This window comes from Tetrao urogallus (genome assembly GCF_951394365.1).
Source record: "Tetrao urogallus genome assembly, chromosome: 6".
NCBI classification, from domain to species: Eukaryota; Metazoa; Chordata; class Aves; order Galliformes; family Phasianidae; genus Tetrao; species Tetrao urogallus.
Genome location: NC_136819.1, coordinates 30,436,655 through 30,457,994, shown reverse-complemented (window position 1 = coordinate 30,457,994; position 21,340 = coordinate 30,436,655). Strand labels below are relative to the sequence as shown.

The window sequence follows — 21,340 nt, the reverse complement described above, 5'->3', positions numbered from 1 at the left end:
AGAATACCATGCCTCTATCAGCAGCAATTTTTAAAAGTGAGGAAAGAAATCCTGTTCCTCAGTGTCCCCCTCGCCTTGATGTGCAAACAATTACACCAGTTTTATGGAGCAGGATGCCTAACAGCTTTCTAAAAGTAGAAACAGAGCGCGTTAGTGAACGTCATGGCTGGGTTGTGCAGTGTTTGGAACCTCTGCAGATGATGGCACTTCATATCCCAGAGGAAAACAGGTACGTTTCCAAGGAACTAGAGTTGTAGGACATTAAAACTAGGGTTGGTTACAGTTTGTTATCCTGTCTTCTATAGAGTTGTATTTATGAATTTTAAGTAGGTAAAAGGGGCCAGACAATGTTAATGCCGTGTGATGACATTTGCATAAATAAGGGAAAGCATAACTGCTTGATATCCTTTAAAATTTAGCATAATCTGTCTTAAATCTCTAGACCTTTAATCACAAAAAGATATTTATTGTAAGACTGAAAAATATAAAGAAGATGCAAATACAATTCTGCTGATTTTTTTTTTTATGTTAAAACCATGTGATCTATTTCTGTTCCATCTGCTTTGAATTTACAGGGATTAATTTTTTTTTGCTCTTATTTACAAGATCCTGACTTCTTTATATTTTGTTGTCTTCAGAGATGGTAATAAAGATGTATTATAATATCAAATATTGTAACTAATGATAAATCTACTTATAAGCAAAACTGAAATAGAAAAGTCAGTATAAAAGCTATGGATTTAAATTGTTTTTGTAAATTACTAGTCAATTTTATTTATCATTGATAAAAATAAATTCAAGAAAAGAGCAAATAATAATAACATTAATATTGTGCTTCATTGAGGGGGGGAAAAGAAAAAAGACATCTACAGCTTCAGCATTCTGAATACGTGACTTTTAAAAACAAAAAAGCGATTTACTATAACTCCAAAGAAGCTTCCCTATCATAGATCTTTTCATCCTTTTCCATGCAGTGCTAATTTTAAATAATCTCATTGAAGTACTACCACATTTGCTACGGGATTCACATGATAAGGTTTGTTAGTGTCATTTGTAGTGGTTTAAACTAGAACAGGCTAAAACGTGCACAGATTATGAACTTTAAAAAAATAATTCATGAAGTTGATGAGCTTTTTGTTCTTTTTTGTATAACAGATGTGTTGATATTTTGGAACTATGTGAACAAGAAGATTTGATGAAGTTTCACTACCACACTTTAAAACTTTATAGCTCAGTTTGTGCTCTAGGTAACTCTAGAGTTGCTTATGCACTTTGTAGCCATGTAGATATATCTCAGTTATTTTACACAATAGATAATCAGTATTTACCTGGACTCCTACGTTCTGGATTCTATGACTTGCTCATTAGTATTCATTTGGACTATGCCAAGCAAGCCAAACTCATGATGAACAATGAATTTATCATTCCAGTTACAGAGGAAACTCGAACTATTAAATTATATCCTGATGAAACAAAGAAGCACGGTTTACCCGGAGTAGGGCTTCGCACTTGTCTCAAACCAAGCTCTAACTTTTCTACTCCTTGCTTTATTGTCACCTCTGAAGAACATCAGACATCCAGCCCAGAAATTCCCCTTGACACACTTAAATCCAAAGCAATAAGTATGCTGACAGAGGCGGTACAGTGTAGTGGTTCTCATATACGAGATCCTGTTGGAGGACATATTGCATTCCAGTTTGTTCCTGTTCTGAAACTCATAGCAACATTGCTTATAATGGGAGTTTTTGATGATGATGACGTGAAGCAGGTGTTACTCCTCATTGATCCCAATGTCTTCGGAGATCACAAGGAAGAAACAGAAGAGAGGACAGAGAAGGAAGAAGTTACACAAGTTGAAGAAAAAGCTGTAGAAGCTGGAGAAAAGGCAGTAAAAGAAACAAAAGCTCCTACAAAGGGCTTATTGCAGACAAGATTACCAGAATCTGTTAAGCTTCAGGTGACCATTTAATATAAACGTATTATATATGCTGTACTATCGATGAAAGGAAGGTAATACTTTGTCTGTTCTTCATTTTGAAAATTATGGAATCTTCGCTGTCTTTATTCCAACCTGCCATATGGCTTCACCTTAATAACCAAATTTGATTATTATGCAATTTTTTCTATGCACTGTCCTCATACTCAGAATAGGTACTCAAATATTTATTTAATACATGTATTTTTAAAGAGAATTAATATTTGTGTTTTGAGAGCATGAAGTGAAACAGTGTGAATGCAACAGTGTTACTGATGAGCATAATAAAACTATAGGCATTTGTCACCGTTACTCTATTAAAGGAAAAACGGGAAAAAAAACTGATTTTTCATCTGTTTCATCTGTTTCAATACATAATATGTGCTATAGCTATTCCTCAATTGGAGTTTAATATGTTAAGCTGTTGAACTTACCTGATTTTTTTTCTACTCTAGATGTGCCACTTACTCAATTATTTCTGTGACTGTGAGCTACAACATAGAGTGGAAGCGATTGTATCATTTGCAGACCACTATGTATCAAAACTGCAATATAATCAGAAGTACAGGTATAATGAACTCATGCAAGCCTTGAACATGTCTGCTGCTTTGACTGCCAAGAAGACTAAAGAATTTCGATCTCCTCCACAAGAACAGGTAATATGACTGAACGTGAACATTAGTGTAATGATAAGAGTTCTGACTTCTATACTGCCGTGGGAGCTACTAGAGAACCAGCACTGAGTTTCAGATAAAATTTATTAGGATGCCACAAAATTCTGAATGTCAAAATGCCAGTACTCTAGAAATCAAGCTCTTGGGTTTCTCAAGAGCATAGACAATTTGAACGTTATCATCCCATGCTGGGAAACTATGATTCTGACAGTTCTAGAAGATAAGTTGATAAGTTATGTTGCACTGACTTGAAATTAGTGTTGTGTTGCCGTTAGTATGTTGAATGTTTTTATTTTCTATATTTAGGAAATAACTTTATTGAATATGCTGTATTTTTATGACAGTCATAACTAAAAATTACAAAGGAATATTGCTATACTATTTTCATTAATGTGCGTTAAAAATTTCTTAAGTTTTATGCTGATTCAACTATGACTATATAGTAGAATGTGTTTTAGGCTCAGTACATTTAATTTAACATGTTTAAATACCCTTAAAGATTAATATGCTGCTGAATTTTCAACTGGGAGAGGATTGTCCCTGTCCAGAGGAGATTCGGGATGAACTATATGACTTCCATGATGATCTTCTAATTCACTGTGGTGAGTAGCAAGGTGCATCAGATCAGTTATGAAATAAAAATGCTTCCTCTCTCCCTCTTTTTTCCTTTTTTTTTTTTTTTCTTGTAAATATATTTTTGTCTACATGCTGATTTTTCCTGAAAAACTTTTGTTACATGCTGCTAAAAAATACAGGAAGCCTGTGACATTGTTTCAAGTTTCATTGTTAAGTATCTATTAAATATTTTCTGTTATTTTTCTGTTAATATATTGCTTTTAGACTCAATTAGCAATAGCAAAAATAATCCAAAAAAGAAGGTTGGGTTACCTTAAAAGATTTATATAGACATGTGTACATGTGGAAGTAGATAAAAGGAATTTAAATTGTGTTATACCTCTGAAACTTAGCATTGGCAAATTAAGTAAAAAATAATAGACGTGGGATAATGGTGCTGCTTTAACAGAGTTTCCTGATATATACGTAAATGTGATATCCATTATAAGACACTATTGGAGTGAAGCTTATAGTATGAATTACCTGCTTTTCCCCCAGAGACTGAACCTGAATTTCCTTAGAAAATACATGGGGGTGAACTAAATAAAATATTCTGTGCAACTTGGATTGATTAAATAATCTCATTTTATATATGATGCTCAAACTATTTCATTAGTCCATTGAGATCTTAGTATAATTAAGGCAATCATGAAACTGATATTCCATTTACCATTACACTAGCATTTATAATCAAGTCAGTCAATAATTACTGCTTATTCCCAATAATCATGAAGTTAAAATTGATAGACTTTTTCATATCTATCTTCTTGGCATTATGGTTATTCTTCCAGTGCCTTTCATGGTCCTATGGTTCATGGCACAAATCTTCAAGAAGAGGAGAACAGGGTCATTAGAGTGAGTTGACAGCATCTAAAATTCTTCACTAGGAAGAGCATGATAATGTTAGTAGTTTTTCCTCCTACTTCATCAATTTGCTTGAGGTCATTTTTAAATGTTTGCTGATACAGTCTGTTAGTTCTTTCTTTACTCATTACCCTTAAAACCAGTTTTACTCAGTTTGTGGTATTATATTGCCTAAGTGACAAATAATAAACTATGATTACTGTCATGTTAGTAGCCATAATGAGTCCCAGGATTCTGTACTTGCTTAAGCTTCTGCTTGTGATCGTATTTCTGGGTATGCTGTTAAAATCTCCAGCAGCCATCTAGCTGTGAATTTATGATAAGACAATTGCTTTAGTTCAGCTAGCCTGGAACCCAACATAACATAGGTCAGTATTTAGTTTGTGTTTCATCAGATTCTCTGTGAGGATATTGTGTATGATGATATTAAAATTAAGATTTGTATCTGTAAGTCTAACTATGTTATGTGTGGAAATTAGGTTAGTTGAATGTGATTTGCTCTTGAAAATCATGTGTTGGTTGTCATTGATCCTTTCTTTTAAGTGTTTTTCAGAAACTTTGTTTCTTTTATTTCAGCATTTTTCTTCCAAGCATTAAAGTGAATAGTCCATATCCTTTCAACTACTCTGTATTCTACCCATTTTTGTTAAGAAAGATAATGTGGTCTTCGTTGTTCAATTAGTACTTGAGCATGTTTCTGGATTTCAAAGATATTTGGCATCACAGAGTTCTCTGAGGACTCCAGGATGAAGATTACAGAGATCCCACCTTAGCTGGAAATATCTTTCTTGTTACTGTGAAGTCTTGCTGCTGGTAGTATTTTAGGGGTGTACTTTTGTTTACTGCTTTATTAATTTTTATGTTGAAGGAGATGAGAAAGTAGTCCAGCAATTAAAATACTGTAATGATCTTCTGGATCCTAAATAGAACCATGTTCATGACTTTATGCAGATTTATCATAGGAAGAAATACTCCATAAATCTGCATCCTGGCTTAGTCTTGAAAATCATTACAGAACTGTCACAGCTGCAGATAAAAGTCAATGTGAGTTGTGCTTGGAATATTTACACAGCTTTTTAATACTAAGTAAAGTAAACTTTGCAGTCTAAATGGAAAAATATGTATGCAATCAAGTAATTAAAGGCTTCATCATAGCAAATATACACAAATAGTCTGGATTAAAGTTACTCAGGCAGTCTTAACCCTCGCATGTCTTAATTGTGAGTGATTAAAGTTGCCAGCAAAATAATAATCCTCTATCATAATTTTTGTGTACAATTTCTTGGTTGTAAACAAAACAAATTTAGAGTGATTGTATTGTGTAATATCAGTTTTACACTTAGCTGGTTCCTTTGCTGGGTTAGAACTACTGGATTATAGTGCAAAGACCTCTACCACTTCAGTTTAAGTGATTAACAAAAAGCAAAACTAGCTGGTCAGTTTCTGAATGGGTTGCAGCTCTCAGAAGATGGAGAATAAACGATGTCTGGTATGGAACAGTGAATAAGATGCTGCTTTCTCCACTCTCATACTGTCTTAACTCCGTGTCCCTCTACCCAGCTCTTATGAGGCACTATCTGGAGTACTGCATCCAGGCCTGGGTCCCCCAGCACAAGAAGAATGCAGACTTTAGGAACAGGTCCAGAGGAGGGCCACCAAGATGATCAGAGGGCTGGAGCACCTCTCCTATGAAGAAAGGTTGGGGGAACTGGGCTTGTTTAGCTTGGAGAAGAGAAGACTCTGAGGAGACCTCATTGTGGCCTTCTAGTACTTGAAAAGAGCCTATAAACAGGTGGACTAGTGACTGTTTACATAGGTTGATAGTGACAGGACAAAGGGGAATGGTTTTAAACTAAGACATGAGATTTAGATTAGATGTTTAAAGGAAAATTTTCACTCAGAGGGTGATGATGCACCAGAACAGGTAGCCCAAGGAGCTTATGGATGCCCCATCCCTAGAGGCATTCAAGGCCAGGCTCTGGCCCTGGGCATCCTGGTCTGGTGGTTGGCAACCCTGCCCATGGCAGGGAGGATTGAAACTAAATGATCTTTGACGTCCTTTTCAACCCAGGCCATTCTATTAATCTATGAATCATCCCAGTGTGTCTCTTCTTGTCTATCTGTTTCAGATTTTCAAGAGTTGTCCAGTCAGTTTCCTTTGCTTCCAAGCGCTAGGTTATGTTTTTCAGTACCAGATAATTTCTTGTTTTCCTTAATGCCCTTGTCTTCTTTCTCTTCTGTCTCCTTACTTCCTCTACTTATTTCTTCCTTCCTGTATCTTTCCTTCATTCTTAGCTTTTCATTTTGCCAAACCATTCACATTTTTCTCATTCCTCAAATCCCTTATGTAGTCTCAGATTTCAGTTTCTAATTCTTTCATTCTCTGTGACTGCCTCTGTTTTTTTTCTTTCTAGTCACTTAGTCATTTAGTTCAATTCTCTCTTTGTTAGCTGTCACTTGCATACTTTCTCCAACCAAATACCACATTTCAGTTGTTATTTTCTTTTTTAGTTTCTTTTTGTATTATCAATTACAGTCTCTGCAGTTTTTTTTCCCCCTTCTCAGGCGCGTACCATTTTATTTAGGAAAGACGTTGAGGTCCTGGAGCATGTCCAGAGAAGGGCAACAAAACTGGTGAGGGGTCTGGAGCACAAGTCTTATGAGGAACGGCTGAGGGAGCTGGGATTGTTCAGTCTGGAGAAGAGGAGGCTGAGGGGAGACCTCATTGCACTCTACAACTTCCTGAAGGGAGGCTGTGGTGAAGAGGGGTTTGGCCTCTTCTCCCAGGCAATGAGCAGGACCCGGGGAAATGGCCGCAAGTTGTACCAGAGGAGGTTTAGATTAGACATAAGGAAGAACTATTTCTCTCAGAGTGGTCAGGCACTGAATGGCTGCCCAGGGAGGTGGTGGATTTGCTCTCCCTGGCAGTGTTCAAGAGGCACCTGAATGAGGAGCTGCGAGATATGGGTTAGTGCTTGTGGTGGCAAAGGTGATGAGGAGGTGGTTGGACTAGATGATCTTACAGGTCGTTTCCAACCTTGTGATTCTATGATTCTATGATTCTGATGTTCTATATGAAAGTCTTTTCATTTTCTCAGTGCTAAGAACCACATTCACTTTGACCAACAGCCAAACAGCAAAAACTTAAATTTCATCACTGCTCAGTTAGCTCTGGTCTGAAGAAAACATGCTTACGTGTTCTGTGCTTGTGATTGTGACATGTGGTACCTGATCATCACTAAGAGGTGTGAAAGATTTGAAAATACTTTGGTTTTGAAGCAGTGAAGTTAACTGTAGTGAACTACCTAAAAAACGGTATCCCTTCAAATACATTTTATTGTATATATATATATATATATATATATATATATATATATATATATATATATATATATTTTATTGCTAGTACAACATCTCCAAACATCTTCTCTTTAACAGTTTTAATGTCAGCTAATATGTTTATTTATGGCTGCTAAATATCTCAAAAGTTGTACTGTATTGTGGGATATAGTCATATGTTTCTTTAGCTTACATTATGCATTATGAAATAATGAGTCCCATATTTACTCAAACATGAATCTGAGTCAAAACTAATAGATATAACACAGTAGTCAAAAAGACACCACGTCTTTAAAAAATATAAATCTGGATGTAAGAAATGTGTGTACTGAAATAAATGTAATTTATTTCTGAGAGGTGGTGCTGCAATCAACATCTTAAAGTTGCTGGCCTTAACACTTTTTTTTTCCTATATGAAGCTTGCTGGTTAAAGAATTGCCCAGTAGATACTTTGTATTTCTGAAATATTAAAAGTGTTCATCTTCAAATGTTAAGAATTTTTTCTTATTATTTTTATTATCTGCTAAGGTATTCCACTAGAAGAGGAGGAAGAGGAAGAGGAAGATTCCTCCTTGACTGGCAAGCTTCGTTCATTAATATACAAAATCAAAGGTCCACCAAAACCGGAAAAAATAGAGCCCAGGGAAGAAGAAGATAAATCGCCTAGTAAGTTTTATTTCTGTATACATACTTCTGTGATGCAAGTGTTGGAAGTGTTATGTTTTTGGGGTTTTTTTGTTCTTTTTGTTTGTTTGTTTGAAAATGAAAATCTGCGTATTATAATAAAGAAAGGGGGCACAGTGAACTTGACTCAAGAATTCTGAATTTGACGTTTCCATTGACAGGTTTGTGAGATTTTTTTGAAATCCAAAACCTTCCTTCTTTATAGCCTAATTCTATTTCAAATTTCTGTTCCTCCATAAGAAGCTGCCTACTACTCAGTACCAAATTATGTGTGACAAGATTCTCTTCCAGTTGCTATTTTGTTTTTTAAAGGGCTAGCTTTTAACATGCAAGGTTTCGTTTCTGTTTTGAGTTCTGACCAATTGATACGGAATAGGTATTTCTTCTATGCAGTCTCAAAAAATAGGTAGCATAGAATTTGTAGCCTTCTGTAAAGAAGATAAAGCTATACCAGATTGTACTACCTTGAGACATATAATTAAGGTAGCACTGAGACAACTGTTAGAATAAGATTGCAAGATTGAAGTTGGAGGAATTGAACAATATACCTTTAGCCTATACCTTAGCATAAACAATCCATACTTTTTATAAGGAGGGGAACGTGCTTTTAGTTTTCAGGTAAAGTTCTTAAACTCAGGGCTTAGAAAGATTGTATTCACTGCCATTGTATAGGAAATGTATCCAACATAGAACTGCTCCAAGCAATATGGGTTGTGAGCTTCAAAACAGTACAAATTTTTAGAAAATACATTCTGAAGTGATAGTGACTTTCTCAAAATAGTTGGGAAATACAGTTAAAATTACCTCTCTTAAGTCAGTTTGCCTCTCCTGTTAGTGTATATGCATCATCATACAATTCTGAGATGTTTCCAGGTAGGTTGTCATATTTTGAAGACAGTGGAGATCCCTTGTTTGAGCAACAAAATAGCTAAACATTCATTAGATGCATGAATCCCAAAAGCTTCATAAGGCATTTTATCTTGGCCCTGGGAGGGGTGGAGGGGGAGGAGGCTGTCTCATTCTCTTTTTTTTCTGTCAGTTCTGTAAACTTAGAACAGACGTATTCTTCCAGCAGAGTTAATTATCTGGCTGAGCCCACTTTAATGAATATTTCTAGGATAGCTGGAAACACACTTGTCAGACAATGAATTCTTTACTGAAAATTTCTTAATCAGTCTTTGTATTCCAAACCTAGACTGATGTTCATCAAAAGTATGTTTCTTTGCCACTGTAAAAGAATGTAAGAGTCATTCCTAATGAGAAAGTCTGCGACAGAAGAAGCTCTGCAATTAAAACTGTTTTACAAATATTAATACATAAATGAAATTTAAAAAAAAAATAAAATTTAGCACTTGCCAGGATGATTTCTAGGGTCAAGATAAGCCAAGAACTTTTCATTGTTAACAGTGATGTGTTCACTTGGACACTGTGTTTAGGTTTTTTATTTTCCATCTCTCAGAAGCATCAGACTTACCATGAAAGAGCCAATGTTATTTTTCCTGTTGAAAATTCTATTCTGCTAATATTCTTTTGCTTCCCTATAACTTCCTTATTGTCTATTGTTACCTGATACTTTACTGCAATGTATGTTTTTGAATTTTTGTGTTTGTAATAGCTGGTAATATTTTTTGTATTTTATTATTTCAGCTACACTGAAGGAACTCATATCTCAGACTATGGTGCGCTGGTCCCAGGAAGATCAGATTCAAGATCCAGAATTGGTTCGGATTATGTACACTCTCCTGCGTAGGCAATATGATAGCATTGGTGAGCTACTTCAAGCTCTGAGGAAAGCATACACTATTAGTGATGCTTCTGTGAAGGATACCATTAATCTGCTTGCTGCACTGGGCCAGATTCGCTCTCTTCTCAGTGTAAGAATGGGAAAAGAAGAGGAACTGCTAATGATTAATGGATTAGGGTATGCAATTAACATCGTTTTATTTTTGAATAATGCTTTCTATTATACTGGTAAATCCATCTACTTTAGATCCTGGATGAAAATTATTGCTGTACTGAAATGCTGATGTGTATCAGAATTTTTTAGTATGGCTTTTTTTCTGTGAACCAAAGTATCTGCTCACCTAAAAAACTGGACTGTTTTTGCAACAGTGAAGCCCAGTGAGTATTTTTTTGTTGATGTTTGGTAGACAAACATGTTTTAGCAGATCTAGAGTAAACAGGTGACTTATGTCTTCATTGCTGTCAATACCATACTAAATTAAAGCTCACGTTATTTTTCATGTATAAGTGAATAGACTTGTTGGTATCCTCATAAGAGGTGAGTTTTTACAAGCAGCTAGGCAGAAGCAGCAAAGCATTGTGATCTGAAATGTTTCAAGCTGGTTAGAATTGTATCAATTGTAAGTCAAAGTATTTGAACACAGAAGACTACTTATTCTATCTTTTATAACTTTAGAATAGTAAGACTTTACCTTTATGTAATCCCTGCTGTGGTATGAAAATATTTTTCTCCATTCTTGTTATGAAACTATTCTTCTGAAGTAAGTAGTTTTGTGTATGCCTATTACTGCTCTTATGTGAAGATTGGAACACTCAATGTTGGATGTAAATAAATAAATAAATTCACAGAAAATGAATTGCCTAAAATTAAAATAGAGTATTTAAAAAGAAAATGTTGTAAGATTATCTAAGAACTACACTTCTTTGTCTTTCATCAGGAACATTGAACAGTTTATCTCCTTTATAACAGTTGTAAGGAACTGGCATTGCTCTTACTATTTTGCTGTAGAAATTGCAGGGTTCTTTTTTGTAAAAATTGAAAACAATAGTCTCTTCAGTTGAATTGGGCAATTCATAGAAACAGCTTATTAATTAGTATGTGACATCATTACCTAATTTGTCCCTGTTGCTGAGTTTGTAAAATTACTGAGATTTCTAACGGGATTGAGGATAACTTTAATCTAAACTGGGCATGTCTGGGCATAGCCCCCTTCCCAGAGGTAATATAATTCTGTTTCCTTTACCAGTTATCGGTGTTCATTTAAAATAGGCATGATTTTTTGTTCTTTGCATTTTGTATTCCCATGAAAACACATAAATAGTGTTCTGGATTATTGAACAAAAATAGAGAATTCCAGAATATGTTATAGGAGAGTGGGCAGAATGCAATTGTTAAAATATTCCTACTTAGGAGAACTCTTATTTCATTTTACTTCTTCTCTCAGTCTTAATTTTGGAAATGTTGATGAAAGATGTGTAACTGATATCCTTGGAAAAATAAGTCTCTTTAGTATCTTCTGCTTTATGATCTGAGAAAAAGAATTAAGCAGTGCTTCTGCAGAGGCAAGATTAGATTTGGATTTATTGATCCCCATTCTCTACTTACAGCATAACAGAATATATTCTTTTCCACTTAGATCATAACAATATATTTTTTCTTTAAACAGAACAGGCGGTAAGAGGAATTTAAAGATGGAGAGGAAAAGAGGAAACAAATGCCATTTTCAAATAATAAAAAAGTTTAGATTGTTATTATATAGAATTTGTGAAAGAGGAATGACAGCATAGTTTAGTGTTAATTATTTTTCAGATGATTTTGTTTTGTACTGAAATCTGAGAATTTAAAATCCCATTACTGCTATGAATGCATATTTCTAAAATCTCTAATAAATGAAAATAGTATTTCTTAATGATGTTGCCTTTTCTCCCACTTTAGAGATATAATGAACAACAAGGTTTTTTATCAGCATCCTAACTTAATGAGAGTCTTGGGCATGCACGAGACTGTTATGGATGTGATGGTGAATGTGCTTGGAGGAGATACATCTCAGGTAATTTCACTGTAATTATATTGTTAGTTTTGCATCTTTAACCTCTGTAAAGGTGTAAAAGGATGTTAAAGAGGATGCATCCAAAGATAAATAGATCTCTTTTATATGCCTGATACTGCTAGTCTAGTTTTAACAATTCTTAATTAACGTAAAGAATTGAGAAGTTCTTAAAATACATCATCAGTGTTCTAGGAATTATTATTATTATTTTCTTAAGTAAAAGGTTATAGGTATTTTATTTAATAGTACTTTAAAAGGCTTTGTTGTTATTTTAAATTAAATATACAGGTTAGATTCATACATGGGAGGTCTAGGTCTACCAGGAAAATGTCTTCATCTTAGATAAAGTGTTGTTAACAGTAAACCGCATACTTAGTTAACTTACACCAACTTTGTTTTGAATGCTCAATTTCAATTTCTTGGAACTGAACTATAATTTGCAAAGTTGTACTTAGCGTTATGTTTGAATGTCTGTATGTTTGTTTAAAGGTACAGTAGCATGACTGAGTGTTCCTTCAGCTACCTGAGGAAAGTTAGAAGTGAAGTGGGTTTATCTTTTTTATTCTCATTTATGCCTGGTTTTTAATGTTAATGCCTCCCTTCCAATAAGAGGATTATCCTCTGTTCCCAGTGCTTTTTTTGTGTTTTGTTTTGTTTTGTTTTTTTTTCCAGGCCAGGCAAGCTACAATCAGTTATTGTCTGATTAATAGTGTAATTCATAGATATCACAACCTTTTTTGCTGTAATGTTTGTACATGAAGTCAGAAGTGACAAAAAATACCAAAACTACACACTGCAGTGCCTTCTAGTTCTATGTAAGAATGTTGTTGTAAAGAATTTTATAACTCAAATCTACTTAAATAAATAACAGAATTTACTGTGATGTTTTTGTGAGCAATGCAGATCTAAAAAAAATTAGTTGGTAAGCTTTTAACGTTTCTGGCCATCCGGAATATCCTATTTTGTGTACCTGTCTCTATGAAGTGTGTGGGGAATCCAAAAAGATTGCCCACTGATCTGGAATCTTCATAGGAAGAGGAATCTGATCAAGAAATATGGTTAAGAAATAGACTGTGTTAAGAATTTCACCTATTTCAATCTCAAGGTACATCATTTCCTCACAAAGTTTGGAAACTTCCAGATAATCAACACTTTTTTTTTTTTTTTTTTATGAAGACTGAGAGCAGTTATGGTATGAAATAATAGGGAAAAGGTTATTATGAGAGGGGTTTGCACATGATTAGCACAGAAAGACGTTGCAATGAGATTTCATAGATTTCATACAACGAACAGCTAAGCATGGAATTTTACAGGAGAAGCATTGTTTCTGAGGTCCAGATGCGAAGTATCCTTCATAGGAACTGTAATCTTGAAGTGAGAGTACTGCTTTGTAAAATGATTGCTGTCAGTTGATCTGCTGGAATGTTTGACTTCTGAGCTTGTACAGAAGTCTCACATAAAAGATCGTTCACTTATAGTCTAACCATCAGGCTGTATTTTAGAAAAGGTACATGTTTGTGTGTACTGGGGATCTTCTATTCTCCCAGGAAAGGTATCCTTTTGAACAAAAAAAAGAGTAAGGACAGAGACAGTACAGTTAGCTTCGGTTTTATAAATTCATTTGAAATTTTCATGGCTTTAATCCAGTGACTTGCTTATGTACGGTTCAAGAAGAGTTTGTGGCATCAGACGTTAGAATGTTGCTCTTCCTGCTCTCAGCAAAGTTCCTCACAACTTAGTGACTTAGTTCCTCATAACTTAGATTGTTAGTGTTTTCCCTTCTGCTTGCTATTCCTAGCTTTGTGGACATATATCCCTGTCAGAAGTTACATTTCAAGAGAAGAAATCATAGAATCATAAAATCACTAAGGTTGGAAAAGATCTCTAAGATCAACCAGTCCAACCAATCCACCTACCACCAATATTTCCTTCTAAACCACATCCTTCAGTACAACATCTAAGTGTTTCTTGAACACCACCAGGATCAGTGACTCCACGGGTTGCCTAGGAAACTTGTTCCAACACTTGACCATTCTCTCACTGACGTATTTCCTAATGTCCAACCTAAATCTCCCTTGGTACCACTTGCGGCCATTCCCTCTAGTTCCTATTGCTAGTTAAATGAAAGAAGAGGCTGACTCCCACCTCACCACAATCTCCCTTCAGGTAGTTGTAGAGAGCAATAGGATCACCCCTGGAGTCTCCTCCAGACTGAACAATCCCAGCTCCCTAAGCTGGTGATTGTTAAGCACCAGCTTGGTTGCCCTTCTCTGAACACTCCCCAGGGCCTCAATGTCTTTCTTGCAAGTGAGGGGCCCTAAACTGAGCACAGTACTCAAGGTGCAGCCTCACCACTGCTGTACAGAGGGATGATCACTTCCCCACTTCTGCTGGCATCACTATTTCTGATACAAGCCAAGATGCCATTGGTCGTCTTGGCCACCTTGGCACACTGCTATCTAATCAGTTGAGCACTGACTAATAATCCCAGGTCCATTTCCTCTCCATGCTCTTCCAGTCACTCTGCCCTAAGTCAATAGCATTCCTGGGATTGTTGCGGCCACAGTGCAGGACCTAGCACTTGGTCTTGTTGAACTTCATCCCACTGGCCTCAGTCCAGCTATCCAGCCTATCCAGATCCCTCTGAAGAGCCTTCCTACCATCTTCCCAGGCAGATACTTGCTCTCAACTTGGTGTCCTCTGCAGACCTACTGAGGGTGCACTCAATGCCCTCATCCTGGTCTTCAATAAAGATACTGAACAGGACAGGCCCCAGTATTGACCCCCTGGGGAATACCAGTTGTGACCGGTCACCAGCTGAATGTGACTACATTTACCACCGCTCTCTGGGCCCAGCTATCCAGCCAGTTCTTTACCCAGTGAGGAGTGTATATGCCTAAGATATGGGCTACCAGCTTCTCCAGAGTATTGTGGCAGACAGTGTCAAAGGCTTTGCTGAAGTCTAGGTAGACTATGTCAACAACCTTTCCCTCATCCACCACGTGGGTTGCTCAGCCATAGCAAGAGATCAGATTGGTCAAGCAGGACCTTCCTTTCATGAACTCATGCCAGCTAGGCCTGATTCCTCAGTCCTGCACATGCAGTGTGATTATCCTCAAGATTATCTGCTCCATAATCTTTCCTGGTACTGAGGTTAGGCTAACAGAACTGTAGTTCCCTGGATCCTCGTTATGACCCTTCTCGTAGATGACAGTCACAAGGAATGAGATGCTATGCAATGTCATCTCTGGTTTAGGAACTGGGCGTTTTCTGAAGTTGCAACAGCAGATGCTTTAAGCCATGTTTCTAGTTTCCTGGATTAAATGGTTTTATTATGAGGCTGTATTGAGATGTGTAATGAGAGTGTTACAGTTCACTGCTTCTCTAGAGGAACAGTCAGAAGGTAAAAATTTGTCTGTTCAAACAGAAGGAAACTCATGCCAGGCTTCCTCCCAACTGATCTATTAATAAATGAGTCAGAAACATCTGAAATCTGTGGAAGATGGTGTAGCTGAATGTTTCTTGGTAACTTAGAAATACTTCAATATTTACTTTAGATAGTACCTGCTTACAAACTCCCAGAAAGGTACTTTGTTGGTGAAAATACTCAAGCAAACTTTCCATTTTACATCACAGTTAAGTTTTAGTGGATAGAAGCCTAAAATAGTTATTACTAAAGATTGTGCTTTTGTTCTCAGAATTTTGGAGCCATAACATTGGTTTCTGTTGTTGGTTCTTCATTCAGTTTCAAGCAATGCTCTTTTTGACTCTCAGAATTACTTGAAAATCTTTTCTTTCATATTAGGATACTTTTATACTATGTTTTTGTTTAGATGACCTTCAATAATAAGCAATTTCTAAAATACTTTTTTTACATTCTTTCTGCTTGCTGTAATTCTCTAAATTAAGTTGTCACACGCTTTGTATCCCTGTAAATTATGGACATAGAAGCATTGTTGAATGTCTTCATGAGGGAATAAATAATTTTCATTAATTTTCATATATCTTATGTTTAAAAATATGAATGCTTCTTGTACATAATAGTACCTTCATGAGTGAAATAGACAAATGGGACATATATTATCAAAAAGATCTGTGTAAAAATAAAACTGCAGTTAATCAAATCAGCTCCACAAAAATTATCTGAATAGATAACTCATATCATACAGCTTTTAATTATGTTATCATTTTTTCCCCAGAAACCTGTTGTCTCAAGTAAAAAGGATTTACTTAGAATTAGAATTTTGTTGTAAGAGAGGCAGTACACATTATGCATTGTATAAAGAAATATAAATACTTTTATTTATAGTTGCAAAGCATGAAGTGAAGAAAACATGACATCATAGGAAGAAAACACAATATTCCATTTAGCTATCATCACGGATATTAGAGAATATAAAATATTCTGTATAATATTGTAGATTATATGGTTAGATGATAGAAACAAAGAAAGAAAGAAAAAATGTTTTTGCCCAAAGGATGCCGGTCAGATTATTTAAAAATTTTTCTCCCTGATTTTGTTAATATCTTTAGGATGCAAATCTGCAGCTGAGCTTGACGCTTTAAGTGCATCAAGTATGTATTGGTAATTTTAATAGCTCTGGTAGAAAGACCTTAAAAAAACACCAGAAAAGCACTGTACATTAAAGATAAAATATTAATGTGTATTATCAAGGCCTATTCATTGAGCAATGTAGAAGACTTGTACAAATCTTTTTCATAGGGACTGTGTATTCTTACTGTAATGAGTATGGGAGGATAAAATAAGATTTTCAAATATTTTATTCTGCTATGATCTAGTATTTTGGTGACTGAGCTTGTTGCTATAACCATTTTTGTATAGCCGTGTTTGCTAGTCTGCAGATTGCTGTTGAGAGAGTTGAGAAAAATAAGTCTCAGTTTTTCTTTCTTACATGTTCTCTATAGTTCCCTGCAAAATGATTTTCCAACATTTTAAACCCAAGGGCCTAATGAATACAAAGGTTAAAAAGAAATGCAGATCCTTTCTTAAATTAAAACTAAAGCAACTGCCATTTGCTTATCACCTTGGTAACTTTGCTATGCTTTCCTTGTTAGGAATGTGGGAAGAAAAATTAGAACAGATTGGTAATTAACATTTTTCACTGCTTTGTCAACATTCTTTTCAGCAGATCGCTTTTCCTAAGATGGTGGCAAGCTGTTGTCGATTCCTGTGCTACTTCTGTCGAATTAGTCGTCAAAACCAAAAAGCCATGTTTGAGCACCTCAGTTACTTACTGGAAAACAGCAGTGTTGGGTTGGGTATGTCATATAGCTTAATAGTTAAAATCAAGAAAAGGAATAACTGTGTAATTTGTATAGCAATCCAAAGCGTGTGATGAAGTCTTGCTTTTTTCACCTTCTCTGTTTTCCTTTCATCCGAGCAGTCTTGACATAGAAAAATTTAGGACCAAATCTACATTTGTTCCGCTTGGTATAACTGTCATTGGAAATCTAAGATGAAATTAACCATCTTTGATGCTGATCTATTTCATCTGGGCAATGAATATTAATTTCTTTTTTTGCTGTTGTTGTTTCCCTTCTCCTCTAAAATTTATTCCATTAATATGAATATCATATTTATAATTTGGAATGGATATTTGATTGGGTGTTTGATTTTTTGATGTGTATGTACTAGCCCAAGAAAAATTCTCTTGGCTATGTAGATGGTTATATTAGCTAGCTGTAGTAAGACAAGTCAGCATGTGATTTTTACAATGTTTTGGCTATTCATAGCTATTATTTCTATGACCATATTTATCCATATTGAACACCAAAAATTGAATAAGAATTAATGAAATAAAACAGGCAATACTGCAGTTTGAAAGCGACTCTTTTACCTGAATATAGGATATATTATAAAATAATGAAATGATAGGGTTATGCAGCTTCTGAGAATTACAGAGCTGAAATGTTATTCAGCTAAAGAAACTGTTGTATAAAATTGCTTATAGTTTTCCATGTTGTTAATAATCATTTCTTAATCTGCATTTAAAAATAACGTAGTTCTGATTGTTTGTGGATGTGGATGTCAAGACAGGAAAGGATTTCAGCATTTATTGTAACACTGTTTGAAAACTAAGCATGTTCTTGGTTGAAGAACAGCTAGCTGTACATACAACATGCTATTAATATGTTTAGATTCCAGTGTGATTACTGCCCTCTGCTGCATAACTGTGGTTACTACAAACTGAGTTTCTTTTCTTAAATTTATCTATATTAACGTTCTTCTGCAGCATTTCCTTCAATGAGAGGTTCGACACCACTAGATGTTGCAGCAGCCTCTGTAATGGACAACAATGAGCTTGCACTAGCACTGGAAGAACCAGATCTTGATAAAGCAAGTGATCGCTCTGACCTACTTATTCAATAGTGTACTTGTAGCAGAAGGAAAAGGGCAAGTTTGATCATAGTAGTATTTGAATATGGTCTTTTCAGAAATACTTGCTCTATATATGTTCTGTCTTAAAGTAAAGTTGATTGAGCAATGTTTTTCATGCTTTGGCTTAACACTTAGTAGGAATCACAGTAGAAGAGAACAAGAAGGTGCAAGAAGGTGTTTTCCTGTCTCCTTTAACCTTTCATTGTTGTTATCAGGTAGAAAAGATAACAAGAATGAAGGCATGAAAAAAGAGAAATGCATGTCAAGAAACATAGTTTGAGGGGAGGAACAAATTCAGGTGAAGTAAGAAGAGGGAGAAGGTAAAGAAACAAACTGAGTTCATAGTTTACAAAAATCACAGAGATTGAAAGAGATGGAGATAATATCTCAGAGAACAGAAGAGCAAATACATGAAGAAGGAAAGTAGAGAATATTAGGTTTAGCTGCAGAAGGAAATGAAATCCAGCATTTGAGATTCTGGCAGTGTTTAGGAGAAAAGAGAAATTTTAGGAGAATAGGGATGAAATAAGAATGGTGGGTACAAAGATACCAAAATAGAATACGTGTTAATGCATCAGTGGGAAACAGAAACCAGAAAACTGTGTTTAAAATGATAGCAGAGCATCCTCAAAACCTTTGTGGAATATGTAAAAATCCATGAAGGCAGTATTGAGTGAGGGTATCTGGGTTGTTGTGATATATTTAATCACCAGAATATGCAGTGGGAGAGGCAAAAATTGGTAAGAGTAAATAAAAGGATGTATGATGGGGATAGCTTGGAAAAGACAACGGGAGGAATATTAATGGAAAGGATTTGAGAGCACAGGAATATGTTAATTAAATATAAGCAGTATTGAGAACAATTCTCAATTTTGTATCATCTACAAACGTGACAAAGAATGCACTCTTGTATCATTAATAAAGATGTTAAACGATTTTGATCCTGGGTTACACCATTAGTGACTGTCAGAACATCACCAGTGACGGTTGTATTTTCATGGATAGCACTGTTGGGCAAGTCACTGAATTACCAATTTCAAAATCTACTTGAGAACAAAAACCATGTTCATATGTTATCCTTTACGTATTTTTAAATAAAATGAAAATCACATCTATGCTGTTACCTCCAGGTTTCCTTTTAAATGATTGAGAAACCATTTTATTCATGTTTCAGAAATTCAGTTTACCACATTTCTTGTTTTTCAAAATGTGTCTTGTTTAAAGGTATTCTCTTTGCAAAGAAATGCTGCGTTGGGAATTTACATATTAATAAATATTATGGTTCTCCACACTTGGAGAACTTTTAATGATATTTATCAATCTTCTGAAAAAAAAAAAGTATATCTATTAGAACTGGTGTTAATATACTAAGTAAGCTTCTGATGCAACATTTACTTTGCTCTTGTAACAAGTTAATCATACATAGCTATCAATGTGGTAAAGTTGTTAAATAGTATTTTAACTGTTTTTCTGTAATGTATTGTAAAAAAAAAAAAATCTGAATATGTTATTCTCCTTTATACATACGAAATTAAATTTTTTCATATTGTTGTATTAAGTTATAGTGGTTTCAGAAATGAAATGTTTGACTTGTTTTTGCCATCCTCAAAAGCGAAGGCTAGAAACTAAGATTGACACAATATTGAGTTCTAGTGGTTGTTTATCAAATGAAACAGCTAGTACATTAAAGCCCTATTATTCAATTAAAAAATCATGCATTGACAGTAATTTTAGAAATTAACTTCTGCATACATGAGTAAATGAATGTTTCTGTATTGTAGGTTGTTACTTACCTGGCCGGTTGCGGACTGCAGAGTTGTCCAGTATTGTTAGCTAAAGGATATCCAGACATTGGGTGGAATCCAATAGAGGGTGAACGTTACCTGTCATTCCTAAGATTTGCAGTTTTTGTTAACAGTAAGTAAAATCTCTTGAGAATTTAAAGGTTTCTTTTTAATTACTTTTCTATCCATAAAAATATACTAACAGACAGAGAGAGGTTAATGCATATCATTGTTGTTACAAACGTTTTTTTTTTTTGCTTTCAAAAGTAAAAAAAAAAAAAAAAAAAAAAAAAAAGAGTATGTAGATATAATATATATATGTGGGTGTATATATATAAAATAACATATATATTATACATATGATAAATTTATAATTTAGAAAAAAATGCAGTTATCTTCAAACTAAAAGATACCTTTCAGAAGAAAGCATATATAGTGCTAAGATTTCTTTTTCGTCTTCAGGTGAAAGTGTTGAAGAAAATGCAAGTGTTGTTGTAAAGCTTCTTATTCGACGACCAGAGTGCTTTGGACCAGAGCTTAGAGGAGAAGGAGGAAATGGTTTGCTGGCAGCTATGCAAGAAGCTATACGGATCTCCGAGAATCCTGCTCGTGACCTTCCCTCACAAGGATACAAGAGAGAAGGGTAAGTAAATGTGAATGCTAGTTTGGAAAACAATGATGTAGTAGCTGGTTTAATCATGCTAGAAGTATGTGGATAATTGACCCTATTAAGTAAGGCATTGTCCCTCTCTACTCTGCTCTTGTGAGGCCCTATCTGAAGTACTGTGTCCAGGTCTGGAGCCCCCAATACAACAAAGACAGGAAGCTGCTGGAGAAGGTGCAGAGGAGGGCCACGAAGATGATCAGAGGGCTGGAGCACCTCCCCAGTGGAGACAGGATAAGGGAGCTGGGCTTGTTCAGCCTGGAGAAAAGAAGGCTCTGGGGTCACCTAATTGCAGCCTTTCAGTACCTATGAACAGGAGAGGAATCAAGTCTTTGAAAGAGTAGACAACAGCAGGACAAGGGGAAATGATTTTGAGTTGAAGGAGGGAAGATTTAGATGGATGTCAGGGGAAAGTTCTTTACTATGAGACTGGTGAGGTGCTGGAACAGGCTGCCCAGAGAGGTTGTGAATGCCCCATCCCTTGAGGTGTTTAAGGCCAGATGGGATGGGGCTTTGGGCAGCCTGGTCTAGTATCAAATGTGGAGAT

General features: G+C 35.4%; 1 protein-coding gene across 1 annotated transcript in view; it reads left to right on the top strand.

The window, feature by feature from the left end:
- RYR3 (ryanodine receptor 3) overlaps positions 1-21,340 on the top strand; it is a gene marked incomplete at both ends in the record, with an annotated part of 184,305 nt that overhangs the window by 84,438 nt on the left and 78,527 nt on the right. The window contains 11 exons of the mRNA XM_079537855.1: positions 3-229; positions 1,156-1,957; positions 2,431-2,631; positions 3,149-3,251; positions 7,996-8,133; positions 9,799-10,072; positions 11,831-11,945; positions 17,096-17,225; positions 18,200-18,303; positions 20,127-20,262; positions 20,592-20,772. Coding sequence (XP_079393981.1) covers positions 3-229; positions 1,156-1,957; positions 2,431-2,631; positions 3,149-3,251; positions 7,996-8,133; positions 9,799-10,072; positions 11,831-11,945; positions 17,096-17,225; positions 18,200-18,303; positions 20,127-20,262; positions 20,592-20,772 — 2,411 coding nt within the window. The remainder of the gene's footprint in view (positions 1-2; positions 230-1,155; positions 1,958-2,430; positions 2,632-3,148; positions 3,252-7,995; positions 8,134-9,798; positions 10,073-11,830; positions 11,946-17,095; positions 17,226-18,199; positions 18,304-20,126; positions 20,263-20,591; positions 20,773-21,340) is intronic.